At 50.0% G+C, this 17,675-nt stretch overlaps 8 protein-coding genes across 8 annotated transcripts; all 8 read left to right on the top strand.

The window, feature by feature from the left end:
- Nucleotides 1–341: 341 nt before the first annotated feature.
- On the top strand, nucleotides 342–834 carry BU24DRAFT_482316 (YjgF-like protein; the record flags this gene model as incomplete). The annotated part of the gene is made up of 2 exons (XM_033533234.1): nucleotides 342–453; nucleotides 507–834. 2 exons carry the CDS (start codon nucleotides 342–344, stop codon nucleotides 797–799), a joined length of 405 nt encoding a protein of 134 aa, XP_033383097.1. The 3' UTR covers nucleotides 800–834.
- Nucleotides 835–2,084: 1,250 nt separating this feature from the next.
- BU24DRAFT_423660 (PLC-like phosphodiesterase) lies at nucleotides 2,085–3,824 on the top strand. Its single transcript, XM_033528311.1, has one exon. It carries the CDS (start codon nucleotides 2,406–2,408, stop codon nucleotides 3,657–3,659), a length of 1,254 nt encoding a protein of 417 aa, XP_033383096.1. The 5' UTR covers nucleotides 2,085–2,405; the 3' UTR covers nucleotides 3,660–3,824.
- An 897-nt stretch (nucleotides 3,825–4,721) lies between these two features.
- On the top strand, nucleotides 4,722–6,814 carry BU24DRAFT_220855 (IDO-domain-containing protein). Its single transcript, XM_033522049.1, has 5 exons — nucleotides 4,722–5,335; nucleotides 5,392–5,702; nucleotides 5,750–5,907; nucleotides 5,957–6,259; nucleotides 6,310–6,814. Exons 1-5 carry the CDS (start codon nucleotides 4,893–4,895, stop codon nucleotides 6,478–6,480), a joined length of 1,386 nt encoding a protein of 461 aa, XP_033383095.1. The 5' UTR covers nucleotides 4,722–4,892; the 3' UTR covers nucleotides 6,481–6,814.
- On the top strand, nucleotides 6,793–9,283 carry BU24DRAFT_423656 (P-loop containing nucleoside triphosphate hydrolase protein). Its single transcript, XM_033528310.1, has 2 exons — nucleotides 6,793–7,201; nucleotides 7,378–9,283. The coding sequence occupies exons 1-2, from the start codon at nucleotides 7,148–7,150 to the stop codon at nucleotides 9,190–9,192; spliced, it is 1,869 nt and encodes a 622-aa protein (XP_033383094.1). The 5' UTR covers nucleotides 6,793–7,147; the 3' UTR covers nucleotides 9,193–9,283.
- Nucleotides 9,284–9,982: 699 nt separating this feature from the next.
- Nucleotides 9,983–11,063, top strand: BU24DRAFT_463516 (uncharacterized protein; the record flags this gene model as incomplete). Its single annotated transcript, XM_033532132.1, has 2 exons — nucleotides 9,983–10,500; nucleotides 10,589–11,063. 2 exons carry the CDS (start codon nucleotides 9,983–9,985, stop codon nucleotides 11,061–11,063), a joined length of 993 nt encoding a protein of 330 aa, XP_033383093.1.
- A 321-nt stretch (nucleotides 11,064–11,384) lies between these two features.
- Nucleotides 11,385–12,861, top strand: BU24DRAFT_423654 (uncharacterized protein). Its single transcript, XM_033528309.1, has one exon. The coding sequence runs from the start codon at nucleotides 11,455–11,457 to the stop codon at nucleotides 12,691–12,693; it is 1,239 nt and encodes a 412-aa protein (XP_033383092.1). The 5' UTR covers nucleotides 11,385–11,454; the 3' UTR covers nucleotides 12,694–12,861.
- A 518-nt stretch (nucleotides 12,862–13,379) lies between these two features.
- Nucleotides 13,380–14,763, top strand: BU24DRAFT_392900 (alcohol dehydrogenase). Its single transcript, XM_033525177.1, has 3 exons — nucleotides 13,380–13,800; nucleotides 13,864–14,462; nucleotides 14,512–14,763. Exons 1-3 carry the CDS (start codon nucleotides 13,523–13,525, stop codon nucleotides 14,691–14,693), a joined length of 1,059 nt encoding a protein of 352 aa, XP_033383091.1. The 5' UTR covers nucleotides 13,380–13,522; the 3' UTR covers nucleotides 14,694–14,763.
- A 602-nt stretch (nucleotides 14,764–15,365) lies between these two features.
- BU24DRAFT_371498 (vanillyl alcohol oxidase) lies at nucleotides 15,366–17,590 on the top strand (the record flags this gene model as incomplete). Its single annotated transcript, XM_033524467.1, has 6 exons — nucleotides 15,366–16,103; nucleotides 16,158–16,237; nucleotides 16,289–16,373; nucleotides 16,427–17,064; nucleotides 17,126–17,236; nucleotides 17,297–17,590. 6 exons carry the CDS (start codon nucleotides 15,366–15,368, stop codon nucleotides 17,463–17,465), a joined length of 1,821 nt encoding a protein of 606 aa, XP_033383090.1. The 3' UTR covers nucleotides 17,466–17,590.
- Nucleotides 17,591–17,675: the final 85 nt, after the last annotated feature.

Here is a 17,675-nt window from a genome sequence, read left to right as displayed (position 1 = left end):
GGTTTCCCGTTTTTGATGGGGCGATGATGGAGATTATGTGAAAGGAGGGAGTGATGGAATTACAAAGCAGCTTCATTTGCGAGGCTAGGGGCCTTTTGGTGAGGGCGGGTTGCCTTGCTGGTGGAATGGACGAGGTCGTGATATAAAATGGGAGCTTGGGGATGTTGGGGAATGGAATCAGCACAGCAAACAACCGTTCTATCCCCTGATTTCAGATCTAGAGAAAGTCGCAAATATCAAAGTTTGACTTTAAAAAAAACCGTTGTCCATTTCGGAGAGTCCTTAGTTTTATACATCACTAAAAGTCATTGAGATTTAGACCCGTCTTCGACTAGAAGATAATGTCACATCTCCAGTACTTCGACTACAAAGGTTTCGGCGAGCGAGTGAGGAAAGACACACACTACAGCCAAGCCGTACGAATCGGCGACCGAATCGAGATCTCAGGCCAAGGTTTGCCATCCTTCCCCTCTATCCACCCACCTTTGCTAACACCCACCCTCCAGGTGGGTGGGACAGAATCACAGAAGAAATCCCTACGGACATCGACAAGCAAGTCGACCAGGCCTTTGCTAACGTCGAGCATGCATTGCAGCAGGCTGGCGGTAAAGGGTGGGAGCAGGTGTTCAAGGTCCGCGGGTACTTTGCAGGCGAGAATTGGGAACAGGCAATGGGGGCTGCGGTGAGGAATCTGAGGGCGTATTGTCCTAATCATCAGCCTTTGTTGACGGGGATTGTGGTCGCAGGGCTGTATAATAATATGGCTCTTGAAATCGAGGTTGAGGCTCATCTGGGATAGGAGATGTATGACGATGGGTTTTGAGATAGGAGGGAAGTATGGTTGGTTACCGTAAAGTCTGTATTAATGATGTGGTTAATATCTAGACCTAACTCATAGCAATGGTATATCCCGTAAGGTATAAACATTCCAACTGTTTCTCTCATCTGTTCAGATGTACTACCATTGGAGGCATATGGTCTTTTGCTTCTTCAACTAACTGATGATACACTTTCCTCATACATCGCATACCCGTGAACATTGTGTTATGTACGTATATGCATCGACACGAGGTTTGTACCAATGAGGATTGGAATGTGTTTTGTCGAGTAAAGGTTCAGAAGACCTCACAAGACCGTCGCTATATATCTACTTATCTCCTGGAGCTTTGATAGTCTGTAGAGAGAACATTCGAAAGGACCAATCTAATATCTGGCGCATGTGGAGCAAACCTGGCCAGGATCGACATTGCACTTTCTAGACAGTGCTGTATTGGTCGCAGAGCTTTGAGCTAACGCAGGTACACATCCGGGAAGAAGCTTGAGCTTCTGGGTTTCCAGTGGAGGGTCAGCACTGCATGTTGCATTATACATGTGAGCCATATCTCTATGAACGTGTCCCTGAGCTGGTACTATGTTCATCTGCCCTAATTGGACTAATCTGGCAGGCATAGACAGGAATGTACAGCTGTTAAGCGTCCGATGTCTGGATAGCTTTTCATTCCTATCGATAGATCATAATTTGATTTTTCTTTAGAGAAATGCGCCGGGTTGATTTAATTAGCAATCTCAAGAGGGACAGTGCAATGTCGGTCATTGGAAAACCTGCTAGAAGAGTAAAGTAAATTAGTCCTCGACGATCAATTCTCCGCCAAGTGTTTAGAAACATTGTCAGCACATGGTTGAAGTGGGATACGAGCAAAAGGTCGCCCAGTCGGATGATGACGCAACGTCTATTGGTAGAGCAGAGGGACCTAAGAAGATTTAAGATGCGTCGATTGTCAAGCTCCTCGTGGTGTTCCGGAGTAGCTCCATGCTACAGCACTGACAGCACAGAACAAACCGTGCCACATTGTTGTAGCTAACCTACCGTTGACTACTCGTTAGGTGGTGGTCCCTCGGCAGGCCGTATCATGATATCTGCCATGGTTGGAGGTCGCATTGTGGCCATTCACAGCGCAGAGTTGTGTCAACGTGCGCAAGTAGAGCCCTTGGCTGGTTGGCAGGCTAGCCCCTTTCACGCTTAGAAGCCGAACTCCAGTTCCCGATGGAGTGCGCGATATCAATCATCCTGACTTCCTTTGCATCATGGCCAGCCTCCAAAGCCTCCAACGTCGTCTATCCCAGCCCTGATTACTCCACGTGCACCAAGCAATGGAGCTACAATCGAATCGTCGCGGCAAGGCCTCTGCCCACACGGTGCCTAGCCGGCATTGGCAATGAGCTTCTCATCCTTGTTCGAACATACAGACCTTTCCTGCAGCGCACTACTACTGTGAGCTTCCCAGAGATAAAAGACCTCCCAATGCCCTGGTATCTGGGATCTTCACGCTGCAGAGTCAATTCCTCTTCTCACCCCCATCCTCATCCTCTTTAAGCCGTTGGGTACGACCAGACAATCGCTCAAGATGCACTCTCTCTTCACCTCAGGTCTGCTTATCGCAGCGGCCTCTGCTGCTGTCGTCCCCAAGTCCACCGGCTACCCTACCCCCGGCAAAGGACACCACGGGAGGAACATCAATGTCCAGGTTGGCTCTCGACCAGAGTGGTTGGTCCACAACATGGATGAGGGTGAATTGAAAGAGAAGCTCCTCTCCTGCTCGGAGGGTCCCTTCACGACTTCCGACTTCACATTCTCTCACCGTGGTGCTCCTCTCCAATTCCCCGAGCACACCATTGAGGGATACCGTGCTGCCAGGCGTGAAGGTGCTGGTGTTGTCGAGTGTGATGTTGCTTTCACCAGTGACAAGCAGCTTGTCTGCCGTCACTCGCATTGCGATCTTCACACTACCACCGACATCCTTCTGCACCCAGAACTCGCAGCCAAGTGCACCACTCCCTTCGAGCCCGCCTCCAATGGCACGGCTGCCAAGGCGAAATGCTGCACTTCCGACATCACTGTCAAGGAGTTCAAGACTCTTTGCGCAAAGATGGACGGTTTCAACCCCAATGGCACCACCATTGCGGAGTACATGGACGGAACTCCCCCATTCCGTACCGATTTGTACAGCGACAGCGTCTGCGGCACGCTCGCCACTCACGACGAGTTCCTCGAGCTCATTGATGGCTGGGGTCTTAAGTTCACATCCGAGCTGAAGACTCCCGAGGTCAAAATGCCCTTCAATAACTACACCCAGGCGCAATTCGCCCAGGACCTGGTCAACGAGTACAAGGCGAGGAATATCGACCCTAAGCGCGTCTTCCTCCAGTCTTTCCTCCCTGACGACATCTTCTACTGGATTGACAACGAGCCCGCCTTCGGCGAACAGGCTCTCTACCTCGACGAGCGTGTCGATACCCCCGAGGGCTACGTCAACGCCACTGGCTCCATGGACGAGCTCGTCAAGCGCGGTGTCAAGATCCTCGCGCCCCCGATCTTCGCTCTCGTTTCTCTTACCGAGGACAACTCCACCGTCATCCCCTCCGACTATGCCCTTGCTGCTAAGAAGGCCGGCCTCGAGATCACCTCCTGGAGTTTCGAGCGCTCTGGTTTCCTTAACAAGGGCGGCGACTACTACTACCAATCCGTCGCGCCTGCCATCAACAACGACGGTGACATGTACACCGTTCTTGATGTCCTTGTCCAGCAGGTCGGCATCAAGGCCATGTTCTCTGACTGGCCTGCGTCCGTCACCTACTACGCCAGCTGCTTCGGTTTGTAAATAAGAGAAGAGAAAAGAAGAGAAGCCATGTGTTGTATCGTATAGAAACTCGACATAGGCGATGTATATAGAGCTCATGCATGGGCGTGGACGTAATGTCTATTGATGTCAATACGCGGTTCATGCCGTGTCCCGTTGATGACAGTATGAAATGAACAAAATGAATTAATTGAATACAACGATATGAAGATTCTCAGAACTTGCAATGAACGTGTTATTTGAACGTCTGGTATGCGCTGTGGTGATCGAACTTCTTGTATCAACTATATCCTTGGCCGGCCGTGTGCTGTCTTGTAATGTAAATATGAGTATCGATCGATTCCTGAATAAACCTTTGCCAAAATTCCCAGCAGTATCGTAAATTAATTGTTATTCAGTTCAGGACTGCATAATTTTGTTTCTCGAGGAAAGAGGCCATGAACATCATGACAATAATGGAAAGAAGTTCCACGTCCCTGTGATTGGCCAGGCAAACGGACCAATGGCTTGTGCGCTAATCTGAATAACGGTGTGTTGGTCAGGGACGACGACCAGCAGGACTGGCGATATACTGGGATACTATCCACGATAACTTATCGCAACGATATTCGCTAGATTAATTCTGATTTGTTATCGGTGGGTTGATGAGTATGGTCATGTTTGTTGACGAATCGTGTTTCCCTTCATCGGGTTTGGTGAAGTGTGTGAATTGGGGTTCTGATCATGTACATTTGAGGTGCATTGTCTGGCTTTTCTGACCATTGAGTTGAAATTTGATAGAGAGCTTGAAGCCCAAGCAAGTGATGCTCGAGAAGATAGCGATACGATCGTCTTCATGGCGAACGTCCTCTCGTGGTGACCACATTGTCTCAGTCTTGGCGAGGATGGCGACGACGATATATACGGACCCATCTTTTGCTGAGGGGTACGATGCCGACTGTTCGGGCATTGAAGGAATTAATCGGTTGATGGGTCATGCGTCCAGCAGGGTGAAATTACCATTACGTACTTTATCTGGAGTTGGTTTATCTTTTGGAGGGTGAGGCCGGAATTAAAGAGCGTTTTGAAGAACTAAATGGCCGGAACGCGTTCCGGCCACTGAATATAAGCAGAACTCGAGTGGACTGCAATGATCTTCTCTTCCCTACACAACGACAGTTGAATGATCGAGCTCTCATTGGCCACAGTCAATTATTTCGATAACTCTTTTTGAACTACCACCTTTCTTTCATCTTATTGGCTTTTTTGGTCACGATGTCTGCTTCCGGCTTCGACTTCCCCGTCATGACGGACACTCGTCCTGATGACCATTCCCTCCCAGCCTTCATGGTGTCGACCACAAGAGGCTTCCTGCCTCGCCAGGAGCCTGTCGTCAAGCTACCACCAGAGTTCGATGCCCTCGAGTCTCTCCTAAACAGAATGCCTGTCAAGACTCTGTCGGGAGAGCCAGGCTTGTTGGCCAATTTTACGTTTGGCGATACCGTCTTGAAGGAGTTGCCAGACCTCAGTGCTGAGGTAGAAAAGTATCGTAATGATCTTGTTGTGATGAACGCTCTCTATCGTGACTACTCCTTCGTTGCTTCGGCATACCTCCTCGAGCCATGCCATGAAAGATTCTTGAAGGATGAACCGTACGGGCTGGGCCGTCAGACTTTGCCTCGGTGTATCTCCTTGCCCATTGTCAAGGTTGCAGAGATGTAAGTACTTCACCTAACAAGGTATCAGCTTTTGCTAAATACATTTCAAACATCAGTGCTGGGTTCAAACCCTTTATGGAGTATGCAGGTTCATATGCCCTGTTCAACTATCGCTTCGAGGATCCTGAGAAGGGCCTTGACTATGACAACCTTCGCCTGGTGCGTGCATTTGAACACGGATTGGATCCATCTTCTTCAGAGGCTGGATTCGTTCTAGTGCACATTGCCATGGTTAAGGAGTCTGGTGCCTTGATCAAGGGTGTTGTCGAGATGCTAGAAGGAAGTACGGCGCGTGACCGGGAGCAATTCAATGATGGATTGCGCACGCTGGTGGACGGCCTAAGGAAGGTCAATGCCGTCATGAACAGTGAGTCCCCTTGCAGGCACAAAATAGATCCTGGTTGACATTAGTAGCAATGTGGAATCGTAGCAAGCCGCAGAGCTACACTACATTTCGTACGTTCATCTTTGGCATCACCTCACAGTCAATGTTCCCAAATGGTGTAATCTACGAGGGCGTGAGTGAGGAGCCAATGTCGTTCCGTGGGGAGTCTGGAGCGAACGACAGCATGGTATGAGTCCGACATGAATGCGACGGCATCAACCACTGACATGGCATAGATCCCATTATGCGACAATCTCCTTCAGATTAAGATGCCCGAGACTCCGCTTACGGATATTCTCAAGGACTTCCGTCAATACCGACCAGGAAACCATCGTGAATTCCTCGAGGCGGTTCGGGATCATGCTATCGAGACAGGTGTAAAGGATTATGCCCTGCAAGACTCGGTCTCAGCCGCATTGTATCTCCAGGCATTGGATCAAGTTCGTGATTTCCGATGGCGACATTGGTGTTTCACGCGGGAATACATCCTGAAGCGAACGGCACATCCTACAGCTACTGGTGGAAGTCCTATCGTGACAGTAAGTACTCAGAAATGAGCTTGTTCTATCATTTATGCTGACAGCAATAGTGGCTTCCAAATCAGCTTCAGGCTGTTATGGCTCAAATGGTTGACACATCGGCGTATTGCCAGTCAATCAACGGAGTGAGTGATATCATGGACAACGTAAACCTTCAACAAGAGACTTTGAGGAAGGAAATCGCCAAATACTGCAGTGAGCGTGGCGTTGCGGCTTCATGATGAATGAGAGCATGATGAATGGGAGACCGAATTGGGGACCCGAATAGTCATCGTCCGATAGATCACGCCCGGCAGTAATGATTGTAAACACCTGCATCTTCGTTGACAGCGCCCTTCATTTGACCGCCCTTTCTTGTGAACTATGATTGTTCTAATCCAAATACGGAATATTACCAGTGGTGCCTGCGTTGCTGCGGTGGAACGGGTTAACCCATCGTGTCATGCTAGTATCCGGGTGACCGGGAATATGTCTGTTTGTTCATGAAAACGATGACTGAATCTCAATGATGGTCAATGATGTGTCAAGACACTGTGATTATGTCTTACCCCCATGCAGGTAACGTGGTTATGGGTTGAGGCAGTGGTTGTCAGTGATTAAGGTGACTCAATCAAGAGGCGGAGTGATGGCACTGTCCAAGCGTCATCGAGATGACTCGTTATCGATAGCTCCCGAGTCCCGCCTCCATACTTGAGTACCCCAACTCCACTCCCTCGAGCTCTCTCTTTCAGAGCTCCCATCCCAACTTTCATTCTACACTATACAACATTCAATGCACATTCTCCAACAAAAGCTCATGGAACATCTATTGATTGATCAACAAATACACAGCTGTAAACGAATACGGCAGCAGATACGGAACTGCACCTGAGAGCTCTACACACAACTATGGCGTCACGACATGTGAAAACAAACCCAATGGAGCGGCGGAAAGGCGAGTCGGTATGCAATTCCTACCATTATTACTAGCTTTGATAGCAGTCACCAGATTGGAACACCTCATTTGGGTGCTCGAAGCTAGACATTCTACCCACACGCAGAGCTTCAATTGTAGCAGGAGCCCTTTGCAGATGGTCGAATCATATCCCAATGCAAGAATGCTAACATGAGTATGAAAGGCTCTAAGCGACTTCGCCGACTACGTGCAGAAACAGCAGGCCTTGCGCCGCCCTCCCGGCCAAAACCCCGCTGCCCTCGAAGAGCACGACGAGCTCGACATCATTGATCAACTCGGCCTATCCGACGATACCACCTCACGGATACCCCTGAGAAAGCTGTTGGTAGATCCTGCTGAAGAGAACACTCCAGCCCTCGTGGAGCTTCTGTGCGGTAGATTGGGCGAGGGCCATGGCGAGGCACTATTCGATGTGGGACTTGAAGATAATGGGGAGTCAATGGGCTTTTCGAGGGAAGAGTGGGATTCTGCGATCGAGCGCATAGGAACCGTCTGTGAGGAAATCAAAGCCGACTTTCAAGTACTCCTCACGAGGAACGTAGGTGGGGACGTAGAGGTTGACTCTGCCAATCCAAAAGAGAAGGGAGCGTCCGGAAAGATCATAATACGGCGGCGCCCGCAAAGCATTGACGAAGTCATTGAGACCCGAATCGCAGTGGTGGGTAATGTGGATGCAGGGAAGAGTACTATGCTAGGAGTCCTTGTGAAGGGCGGCTTAGATGACGGTCGAGGTAAAGCTCGTGTGAATCTATTCCGCCATAAGCATGAGATTGAGACTGGGAGAACCAGCTCTGTCGGAATGGAGATCATGGGATTCGATAGCAAAGGAGAGGTTGTGGTGTCCAATGTTGCAGGACGCAAGCTGACTTGGGAAGAGATTGGAAAACGCTCTGCGAAAGTCATCGGATTCACTGATCTTGCTGGCCACGAGCGCTACCTTCGTACCACGGTGTTTGGCCTACTCAGCAGTGAGCCTAACTACTGTTTGCTCATGGTAGCCGCGAACAACGGTCTGATCGGCATGAGTAAAGAGCATCTCGGAGTTGCACTAGCTCTAAATGTTCCCGTCATGGTCGTTATTACCAAGATTGATATCTGCCCACCTCAGATTCTCGAAGAGACCATCACGCAGCTGACGAAAATCTTGAAGTCTCCTGGGGCACGCAAGATACCTATCTTCGTCAAGAACCACGAGGAATGTGTTAACACCGCGACTCAATTTGTATCACGACGCATCTGCCCCATCTTCCAGGTCTCGAACGTCACTGGCACCAATCTTGATCTGGTGAGGACATTCTTGAACATCCTCCCTCACCATGGAAATTACAACGCGGATGCACCTCTGGAATTCTGCATCAACGATACTTTCTCTGTTCCATTTGTTGGAACCGTTGTTTCTGGAATTGTCAAGTCGGGCGAGATCCACGCTGGCGACACCATACTTGTCGGACCAGACAGTCTTGGTCAATTCACAACCACCAAAGTTCGATCCATTGAACGGAAACGAATACAAGTCCCCGGCTGCAGTGCTGGACAAAGCGCCAGCCTGGCACTTCGTAACGTGAGGAGGAAGGACGTCCGCAAGGGTATGGTTGTCCTGCACAAGCCCGACAAGCCTGATCCGACGACCGGTAACCTCCCCGCACCTAAAGTGTACCGCGAATTCGTGGCAGAGGTCCTCATTCTTTCCCACGCGACTACTATCAAAACCAAGTACCAGGCGATGTTGCACGTTGGCCCAGTCTCGCAGACGTGCGCCATCATTGACATCGATAGGCAATACATCCGTACAGGCGACCGAGCTCTGGTGGCATTCCGCTTCGTTCAGCGTCCCGAGTACTTGACGATTGGGGACAGGATCATCTTCCGTGAGGGGAGGACGAAGGGACTGGGGATTGTCAAGCAAGTCGGTTATGATTCGAAAAAGCCATTGAACCCAGAGGCTACACAGAATGGAAAGAAGTCGAATGAGGCTTGAAGGATGGATTTAAGAACTCTTTATTACTCTTCAATGTTTGATAAACGACAAAGTACGATTGAATCCAATGCCAACCTTATGCGCTCTGTTATGGCCTGGTGTAGCCAGGCACATATTTCAATTCGTCACATAGTGATTTCCATTGGATGAGCATGTGTTGAAAATGCCCTAGGTTTGTGGTAGGAGGCCAGGTCAAGATAATTCACAGAATATTCAAGCAATTGCTGTGAGAACCAAGAGAAGACTGATGGCCATTGAATTGCGCCATACAAATGGCACTATTGCTCAATCTGTAGCAATGTCTCGGATACATCTCTTATTCTGGACGTTGCGGCACACTGTTGGCCAGGGAGGGGATAGCTACATGATGGTCATTGATACTGTATGTACGGATAAGGCTCTGTGATTGGGATGATGTCGGCACGTTGTTGGTTGGGCCCCCATTTCAGTACCTGACTATGCCCGTCAAACAGCAGGTTTCTCTAGGGCATGCATGGCCTAGAAGAGCTTGAACAATCCATTCATTATGCTAGTCGTATATTAACTGCTTGAATGGAATAAGCTACAGCCCCGAAAGCACAGACCTTGTCGATCTATCACCGCGTCTCCCCGCATGCCTCCATTCACTATCTGACTGGCGTGCTGGCGCGCCGCCTGGCGTGACAGGACACAACAAAAGCAAGAACGCATCCTGCCGTATCTGTCCCTTCCCTCACCCTCAATCCAAGACAATCCCCCAGCCGTTGTCAATTAAACGGCACCAGTTGACTTCCGGGAGCGAGAGCGCTCAATGCCTCTTATCTACGGCCCCGTAGCAACAGCCTCACCCATGAAAGGTCGCCTACTCAAACTGGTCCCGGGCGTGAGATGGATGCCACATGACATTCCCGCAGCCGAGGCATCTGAATATCAGCAAAAGCCGCACCGCTCACTCTTCTCGCGGAAGCACCACGATGCATCGAGGAAACGGGGAGACAAGGAGGTGGTCCACAGGCGCAAGTCTACCATTTCGATCCCCTCCACGCCTGATCCGGAATTAGATGCGCGCACGCATTTGCAAGGGCAAAGTACCTTTTTCGCGAGCTTGCCATTGGAGATCCGGAAAATGGTCTATGAATATGTCATGGGAGAAGAGACGATACATATGACATTGGGCATGAAGAAAAAGCTGGGACATTTCATTTGCGAAGACGAGCAAGCGGAACAAGATGAAGAAAGCCTGCAATGCACGTGCAAGGTGCTGGTGGGTGGACGAAGTTGTCGGAAGCTCCACGGACCCCTAGGAATGTTGAGAGCTTGCCGGAGAATGTCAGTATTACGTCGTGCTTATAGTGTCGTCAGATTTGAAGCATGTCGGCTTATGGTTTTGTGAATACGTGAAGCTAACATCGTGCAGGTACACTGAAGCGATTCCACACCTCTACGCACCACATACTTTCTCGCTTCTACATGTCACGCATTTACTCTATCTACCAAAGCGTGTCCCATTTCCGCGCCTTGATACGATACGTAAACTACGAGTTCGCTGGTCGATTCGGGCTCTGCCTTACCTTCGTCGCCCAACGGATCCTAAGCGTTATGCGTACCCTGAAGACACCACCAATTGGCAGCATGGCTGGCGTATCATGTCTGAGATGAAAGGCCTGAGAGATCTTTATGTTGTGGTTAGTGATCCTAGCCCTCAAGCACTGTGGGAGGATAAATGGCTCGCTCTGGAAGATAAGCTGTATGAAGACATTGCAAAAGTGAAGCAGGTCAGATGGGGTGAGGTGTTTCTACCATACGCAAGCTGCAACATAGATGTTCAGTTTGAGGGCTGCGCGATTGGATTCAGAAAGCCTGCAGGTGAAGAAGAAGAGGATGATGGTTGAATTATGCGAAGACATCTTAACAGACTATAGTAGGTATCTAGTACACTAGTTATAGTCTTCTATGTCTGCCTTCGAGATAGAAAAAGTACAATTTTGAGATCATCATTTAACTTGCATCGAAATATTTCGCAATCCGAATCCGAACACAATGCTTCCATACCTTTTATTTCATATAACATGAGGTGGTTTGATAACTATAGATCGTTGCGCATAGACGCAGCCCATGTCTCAGCCCTACAACCGTACGCCAAGTCGCCGCTCGCACCTCTCCCGCGGCCTCGACCCCAACTTTTTTCCCAGACAGCCAAAACCATTTCCAGCATACAATCTTCCACTCACCCCATCTCTACGAACCACACCACTCCGATCGAATCACCCTCCCCACGCGACCATGCCTCCGCCGCGACCCAAGAAGATGACCGCGCAGCCGGTGCGCACGCGCCACTTCGCAGGCAAGCCCGGCGCCGCCGAAGTCGAGGAGCCGTCCAGCGCAGAGGATTCCGAGTCGGAGGAGGAGCAGCAGCAACAGAAGCCGTTGCCATTTGTCAAGCCGAAGCCTAAACCATTGGCTTCTTCGTTTCCTAAGGGCGCGCTCAAATCGAGTCTGGCGTCGCGACAACGATCGGAGGAGGAGAGGAAACGGTTGGAAGAGGAGTTCGAGACGGAGAGTGAGGAGGAATCGGGGGAATCGGGTAGTGAGAGCGAGAGTGGGAGCGGGAGTGACGAGGAGGAGGATTCGGAGGAGGAGTCGAGTAGTGAGGAAGAGTCACGGCCGAAACTTATACGCCCAGTCTTCATAAAAAAGAGTGATCGGGGGAAGGCTGCTGCGCCTGCAAAGACGGCGGACCAGCTGGCGGAAGCGGAGGAGCAGCGCAAGCAAGAGCAGACAAGAGCTCTCGTGCAGGAACAGATCGATCAGCGCGCAGCTGAGAAAGCAAAGGGCAAGAAAGATTGGGATGATGATATAGAGGAGGATGACATCAACGGCGTTGACGATACGGATGGTGTCGATCCCGAAGCCGAATACGCCGCCTGGAAACTGCGAGAGCTGATGCGAATCAAGCGAGAACGCGCTGCTATAGAAGAGGCAGAAGCTGAACGTGCCGAGATCGAACGCCGACGAAACCTCACGGAGGCCGAGAGGGAAGCAGAGGATCGCGAGTTCATTGAAAAGCAAAAGGACGAGCGTGGAGATCGAGGTCAGATGCAGTACATGCAAAAGTACTTCCACAAGGGCGCTTTCTTCTCCGAGGAGCTGAAAGACATGGGCATCGACAAGCGGAACGTCATGGGAGCTACATTCGAAGACAGCACGAACAGAGAAGTTCTGCCAGAGTACATGCAGATTCGAGACATGACGAAGCTCGGAAAGAAGGGCAGGACGCGGTACAGAGACATGAAGAGCGAGGACACGGGACGATGGGGCGATTTTGGGGATGACAGGCGGCCACGCGATAAGAGTGAGTTCGGACTAGACGAAAGGTTTCGTTCGGACTCATATCGCAACGGTGGACGAGATGGACAAGATAGAGGCGCAACCGGTGCGAATGCGAAGCCGCTGGGCGACCGTAAGAGATTTGGCGATGATAATGGGAGAGATAGTAAGCGGCCACGAGTGGACGACCGCTGAACTGGCATTTTTGATGCATCTATGGATGCCATGGAGTTTTCGAGCATTTCCTGGAGTCATTGGGCTATACTAAGCCAGCATTTTCCTGCACCAGCCAACGTCGTTGCTGAGATTGATACCAAAAAACTGTAATCATCTTCCTTACTTTGCTCGCAACCTCAATCTACCTGATTTGAAGTCTGTCTATACCACATCCTGGGATTGGCTACTTCCCTTGAAACAACCGACAGGATGAAAAGACTGTCATCAATGGCCGCAAGCTAATGTAAACAGGACGAACATGCAAGAGTGACTTGGTCTTTGCGATCAAGAATTCATACATGACAGTGTTGCTATCGTAGCATGCTAAGCCCAAATATGTTGATTACACGTTATTAAGATAACATTGACCAGATCCGTTCCCAGGTAACTCGGATCTTTGGCCTCTCTAAGGTCTATCGGATGACCGAAAACTAGAACAAAGTATGCAATACTGGGGAGAGCATCCCCAAATACCGTGAGGGGAAGCCGGGCAGAGCATTCATGGAGGCTATTCGAGCGAAGTTCGGACTTTACACTCCCGTCATTGGATACCGGGTAGGGGCTGTGGGGACGGGGGACCTGTAGCGGGCGATAATGGTGGGGCAGCAGACTTGGGGGACAGGGAGAGTCGCGCGGGGTGTCATGTGTAGATAGACGACGGGTCGGAAGCAAAGAGATAGGGTGACGATTACATATCTTAATAGTTGCATTCCTCCGTTTAATAACTATATCATATAGCATTACCATCACTACTGCCCGAGTTCTGCGTGTCCTGACCTGCCTGTCCACACGCTTATTTACCTACGCAATGACAGCGACCATACCCACTACGCAGAAGGTAGCTTGGATCGACTCGCCCGGGGACAATGGCAAGCTGGTCATTCGAGATGGCTTCGAGGTTCCACAACCCAAGGGGAAAGAAGTCCTCGTAAAGATAGAATGTTCGGGAATATGCCATTCGGACTGCAGAAACGTCGAAGGACTCGGCGCATACACGGATATCCCAGGCCACGAGGGAGTTGGTATCGTTGTTGGTTTGGGTCCAGATGCGCCAGAATCGATCTTAAACAAGCGCGTTGGAATTAAGTAAGAAAACAGTGAGAGGCGAGGAGATGTATACACGTGCGTTCCGAGACTGACGTTGCTAAGGTGGCTCTGGAGTGCATGTAACGAGTGCTCGGCCTGCAAAGCTGGTTTGGTGAACCATTGCCCGAAGCAGCTCAACACGGGAAGGAGTACCAGGGGTACATTGCAGCAGTATGCTATTGCACATGCTGACTTTGTGTCTCACATCCCGGACGGGTTGGCAAGTGAGATTGCGGCCCCTCTGCTCTGCGCTGGCTTGAGTCTCGCTGGTGCGATTTCGAAGTGCGAACCCGAGGTCAAGCCTGGACAATGGATAGCCATTGTTGGAGCGGGTGGCGGATTGGGTCATATTGGTGTCCAGATCGCGGCAAAGACTAAGGGGTACAAAGTCATTGCCATTGACAGCGGGCCCGATAAAGAGAAGCTTTGCAAGGAGATGGGCGCAGCGGCTTTCGTAGACTACGCCAAAGGAGACACTGTTGCTGCCGTCAGGGAACTGACCGATGGCGAGGGCGCACATGCTGTCATCTGTGTAGCCGGAACGGAGATTGCCTACAAGAGTGCACCAGATCTTGTGAGGAACCACGGTGTCTTCGTGTGTGTTGGACTGCCACCAGACACATTCATGTTTCCAATGTCTCCAATTCATATTGCGAACAGAGGTAAGTCCCCGACTTTCTCAATTGACTGGATTTCCGCTGATAGTGGTAGGTTTGATCATCAAGGGATCTTCAACTGGTACCAATGAGCAGATGGACGAATTGCTACAGCATGCTCTCGAAGGAAAGATAACACCCAGAGTTGAAGTTTACGAGTTCTCTGACTCCCCGGAGATCATAAAGGAGCTTCAGAGGTATGAAGTGACAGGCCGAAAGGTCGTGAAGGCACCCTAGATCATTATGAAGAATACCAAGAGTGGTCCGTTCTTAACAACGACGATCATCTTTGTGCGCTCTAAAGAAGACCAATTGTTTTATAACGACTGTGAAACGTTGTAGTGTCTCTTCAATTGTATGGAGGTCCACTTCGTAAAATTGGATCATGCAATTGAAAGAGCTATGATTCATCTGTAGTATGACTAACGAAAAAGAAGTAAACCAGGTAACGTAAAATCCTACCATAATACTTCTAGTATTCACACAAGTTGTACATGTCAGGGATTGTCACATCCCCAATCGACTCTCAGGGTCCTCACATCACAGGTGCCCCACAAACGCCAGGATGGAGATTCTGGGGAAGCTTACCCCGCACATCTTGCAACTTGGGGACCATCAGAAGTAAGTCTTGTTGAAACACCTGGAGCCAACCGGCCGGATGTGTGTGGGGCAATGGGGAGACTCATGATAAATGGCAGTCCGGTATCAAAACCCTTTGTGAGATAGAGTTTGGGCAGTTGCTGTTGAGTTTGGCATCTCCAAAGCGTAAGACAACCAATTCAACGCTATACGAAAACAACAGTGCCAAAGATTCGTGTACATCGGAAAATTGTATTTTTGTTCAATAGGCAGAATTGAGACAGACTTTAGTATAAATCGACAACAATCCCCAGCAGCTTCTAACCCTCAATGGCGCCTTCAACTCTTCCCGAAACACCGACCCTGGGCAAAGTCCACTCCGGAATACCAGAATCCCTCTTACACAAAGCCACCTCTGCCAAAGCAGCGGTCTACGATGGCAAGACGGTGTCTGACAAGATTCCCCTGAAGCGTGGGCTCCCAATTCCCCAAGGCATCTCCGAGAAAGCATTCCTATCCGCGATTGACGAGCTACGAACTGCCATTGGAGCCGAAAATGTCGAATTGAACGATAAAGAAGTGAACAATGGCTGGTACATGGAACACCCAAACACACATGACATGATGCCGCTATTCGACGTTGAAGAATTCATCGCGTCTGCGGTAGTCTACCCTGGGTCGGTCCAAGAAGTGCAGATCATCGTGCGGTGGGCGAACAAGCATCTCATACCGATTTTCCCGATATCGATCGGTCGCAATCTGGGGTATGGAGGCTCGGCGCCACGGGTACGAGGATCGGTGACGATTGACCTCGGACGGCGAATGAATAAGATATTGGATATCAATGCGGAGGATTATACTTGCCTTGTGGAGCCTGGAGTGACATTCTATGCGCTGTATGAAGAATTACAAAAGAGAGGCTTGGGTGACAAGATGTGGATTGATACGCCGGATCTAGGGGGAGGGAGTGTGTTGGGGAATACATTGGATAGAGGCGTGGGGTACACGCCATATGGTGACCATTGGGCCGTACATTCTGGATTGGAAGTTGTGTTGCCAAAAGGAGAGGTAATATTCATTAATTGAGAGCAGTGTCGTGAGGTTTGCTGATGTGTATTCTAGGTTGTACGAACGGGTATGGGAGGTTTGGAGGGGAGTAACACCTGGCAATGCTTCCCTTACGGCTTCGGCCCGTACAGCGAGTGAGAATTTTGACCTCGAAATTTTCTGCAACTATTAACTTGGTCATGTAGTGGTATCTTCTCACAGTCAAACTATGGAATTGTGACAAAGATGGGCATGGCTTTAATGCCCAACCCCGGAGGTTTTGAGTCTTTTGTAAGCCATGTCTACTTGACTGTGAATGCATGCACTTACACATTGCAATGCAGATGTATACATTCCAAAACGAATCGGACCTCGCACCATTGATGGAGATCATCCGTCCCCTACGCATTGCAAATATACTCGAGAACGTTGCGCAACTACGTCACGGTTTGCAGACACTCTCCATACAAGGTTTCCCACGCGCGAAGTACTTCAAAGGCAAAGGTCAAATGCCAGAAAGCATATACCGCGAGGAACTCAAGAAGACCAAGACTGGAGATCACGCATGGGTCTACTACGGAATGTCGTACGGTCCAGCCAACATTCGCAAATTCAAACTCGATATTGTCGATGCCGAGTTCCATAAAATTCCTGGCTGTAGGAAGATCGACTCTAAGACATTGCCTGCAGGCGAGTACTTCTGGAGTCGTGACAGGATTGCATCAGGAACGCCGGATCTTGAGGAGTTGAGATGGGTAAATTGGATGCCAAATGGAGGTCATATTGCGTTTTCGCCTGTCAGTCCGATTCGGGGAATCGATGCTGAAAGGTTGTTCGCACTTGCGAAGCAGCGACATGCTGAAGCGGGCATTGACCTGATGCCTGCATTCTGTGTTGGTCTGAGGGAAATGCATATTATTGTTGAGATTGTCTTCGATGCCCAGGACGCCGATATGAAACAAAAGGCAGAGAAATGTCTACGGTGAGAATACGACAGGCTGCGTAAGCCCTCTTCGGATGCAATTAACTAACAAATCTAAAAGTGACATGATCGACGACGCGGCCCGGCTGGGATATGGAGAGTATCGTACCCATCTCGCGCTCATGGATCAGGTTGCGGGGACATATAACTGGAACGATGGTGCATTGATGAAGTAGGCCCTTCCTCGGATAGGTCATGATACTGGTAGAAGTTGCTGATCACCCCATACCAGGTTCAATAACACGCTAAAAGATGCCCTTGATCCGCGAGGCATCCTGGCTCCCGGAAGATGTGGCATATGGCCTGCGCGATACAGGCAGAGGGGCTGGGAATTGAAGGGTGGTGAAAAGCGTGTGGAGGGTGATGGCGTTGGCCCTCAACCAGGGGGTAACAAAATCTAATTCTAGTTGAATCAAGAAACATTGTACATACGAGGTAGTCACTCCACTAAGTCCACCCTCCCGTCAGATCATTGCAGCCCAATTGCGCAAGCAATGTTAGCAGGCGAGGCGACAATCGCCTTCCAGCACTTTGGGTCTGGGGTAACATGTCTATGGAAGATTAAAGGGTCGCCAGAGACCTGCGACATGGCCCGCTCACTCAAACGATCT

This window comes from Aaosphaeria arxii (assembly GCF_010015735.1).
Source record: "Aaosphaeria arxii CBS 175.79 unplaced genomic scaffold BU24scaffold_5, whole genome shotgun sequence".
In the NCBI taxonomy this organism is placed as follows: Eukaryota; Fungi; Ascomycota; class Dothideomycetes; order Pleosporales; genus Aaosphaeria; species Aaosphaeria arxii.
The sequence above is the reverse complement of the archived record's forward strand: the minus strand, read 5'-3'. Positions and strand labels throughout refer to the sequence as shown.

Excerpts from the sequence above, each read along its gene's own strand:
- BU24DRAFT_392900 (XM_033525177.1), top strand. The coding sequence starts at position 13,523 with ATGACAGCGACCATACCCACTACGCAGAAGGTAGCTTGGATCGACTCG. Across the intron at positions 13,801-13,863 it reads AACAAGCGCGTTGGAATTAA|GTGGCTCTGGAGTGCATGTA; the intron begins GTAAGAAAACAG and ends GACGTTGCTAAG. Across the intron at positions 14,463-14,511 it reads AATTCATATTGCGAACAGAG|GTTTGATCATCAAGGGATCT; the intron begins GTAAGTCCCCGA and ends TGATAGTGGTAG.
- BU24DRAFT_423660 (XM_033528311.1), top strand. The coding sequence starts at position 2,406 with ATGCACTCTCTCTTCACCTCAGGTCTGCTTATCGCAGCGGCCTCTGCT.
- BU24DRAFT_220855 (XM_033522049.1), top strand. The coding sequence starts at position 4,893 with ATGTCTGCTTCCGGCTTCGACTTCCCCGTCATGACGGACACTCGTCCT. Across the intron at positions 5,908-5,956 it reads CTGGAGCGAACGACAGCATG|ATCCCATTATGCGACAATCT; the intron begins GTATGAGTCCGA and ends GACATGGCATAG. Across the intron at positions 6,260-6,309 it reads GTGGAAGTCCTATCGTGACA|TGGCTTCCAAATCAGCTTCA; the intron begins GTAAGTACTCAG and ends TGACAGCAATAG.
- BU24DRAFT_423656 (XM_033528310.1), top strand. The coding sequence starts at position 7,148 with ATGGCGTCACGACATGTGAAAACAAACCCAATGGAGCGGCGGAAAGGC. Across the intron at positions 7,202-7,377 it reads AGCGGCGGAAAGGCGAGTCG|GCTCTAAGCGACTTCGCCGA; the intron begins GTATGCAATTCC and ends TGAGTATGAAAG.
- BU24DRAFT_423654 (XM_033528309.1), top strand. The coding sequence starts at position 11,455 with ATGCCTCCGCCGCGACCCAAGAAGATGACCGCGCAGCCGGTGCGCACG.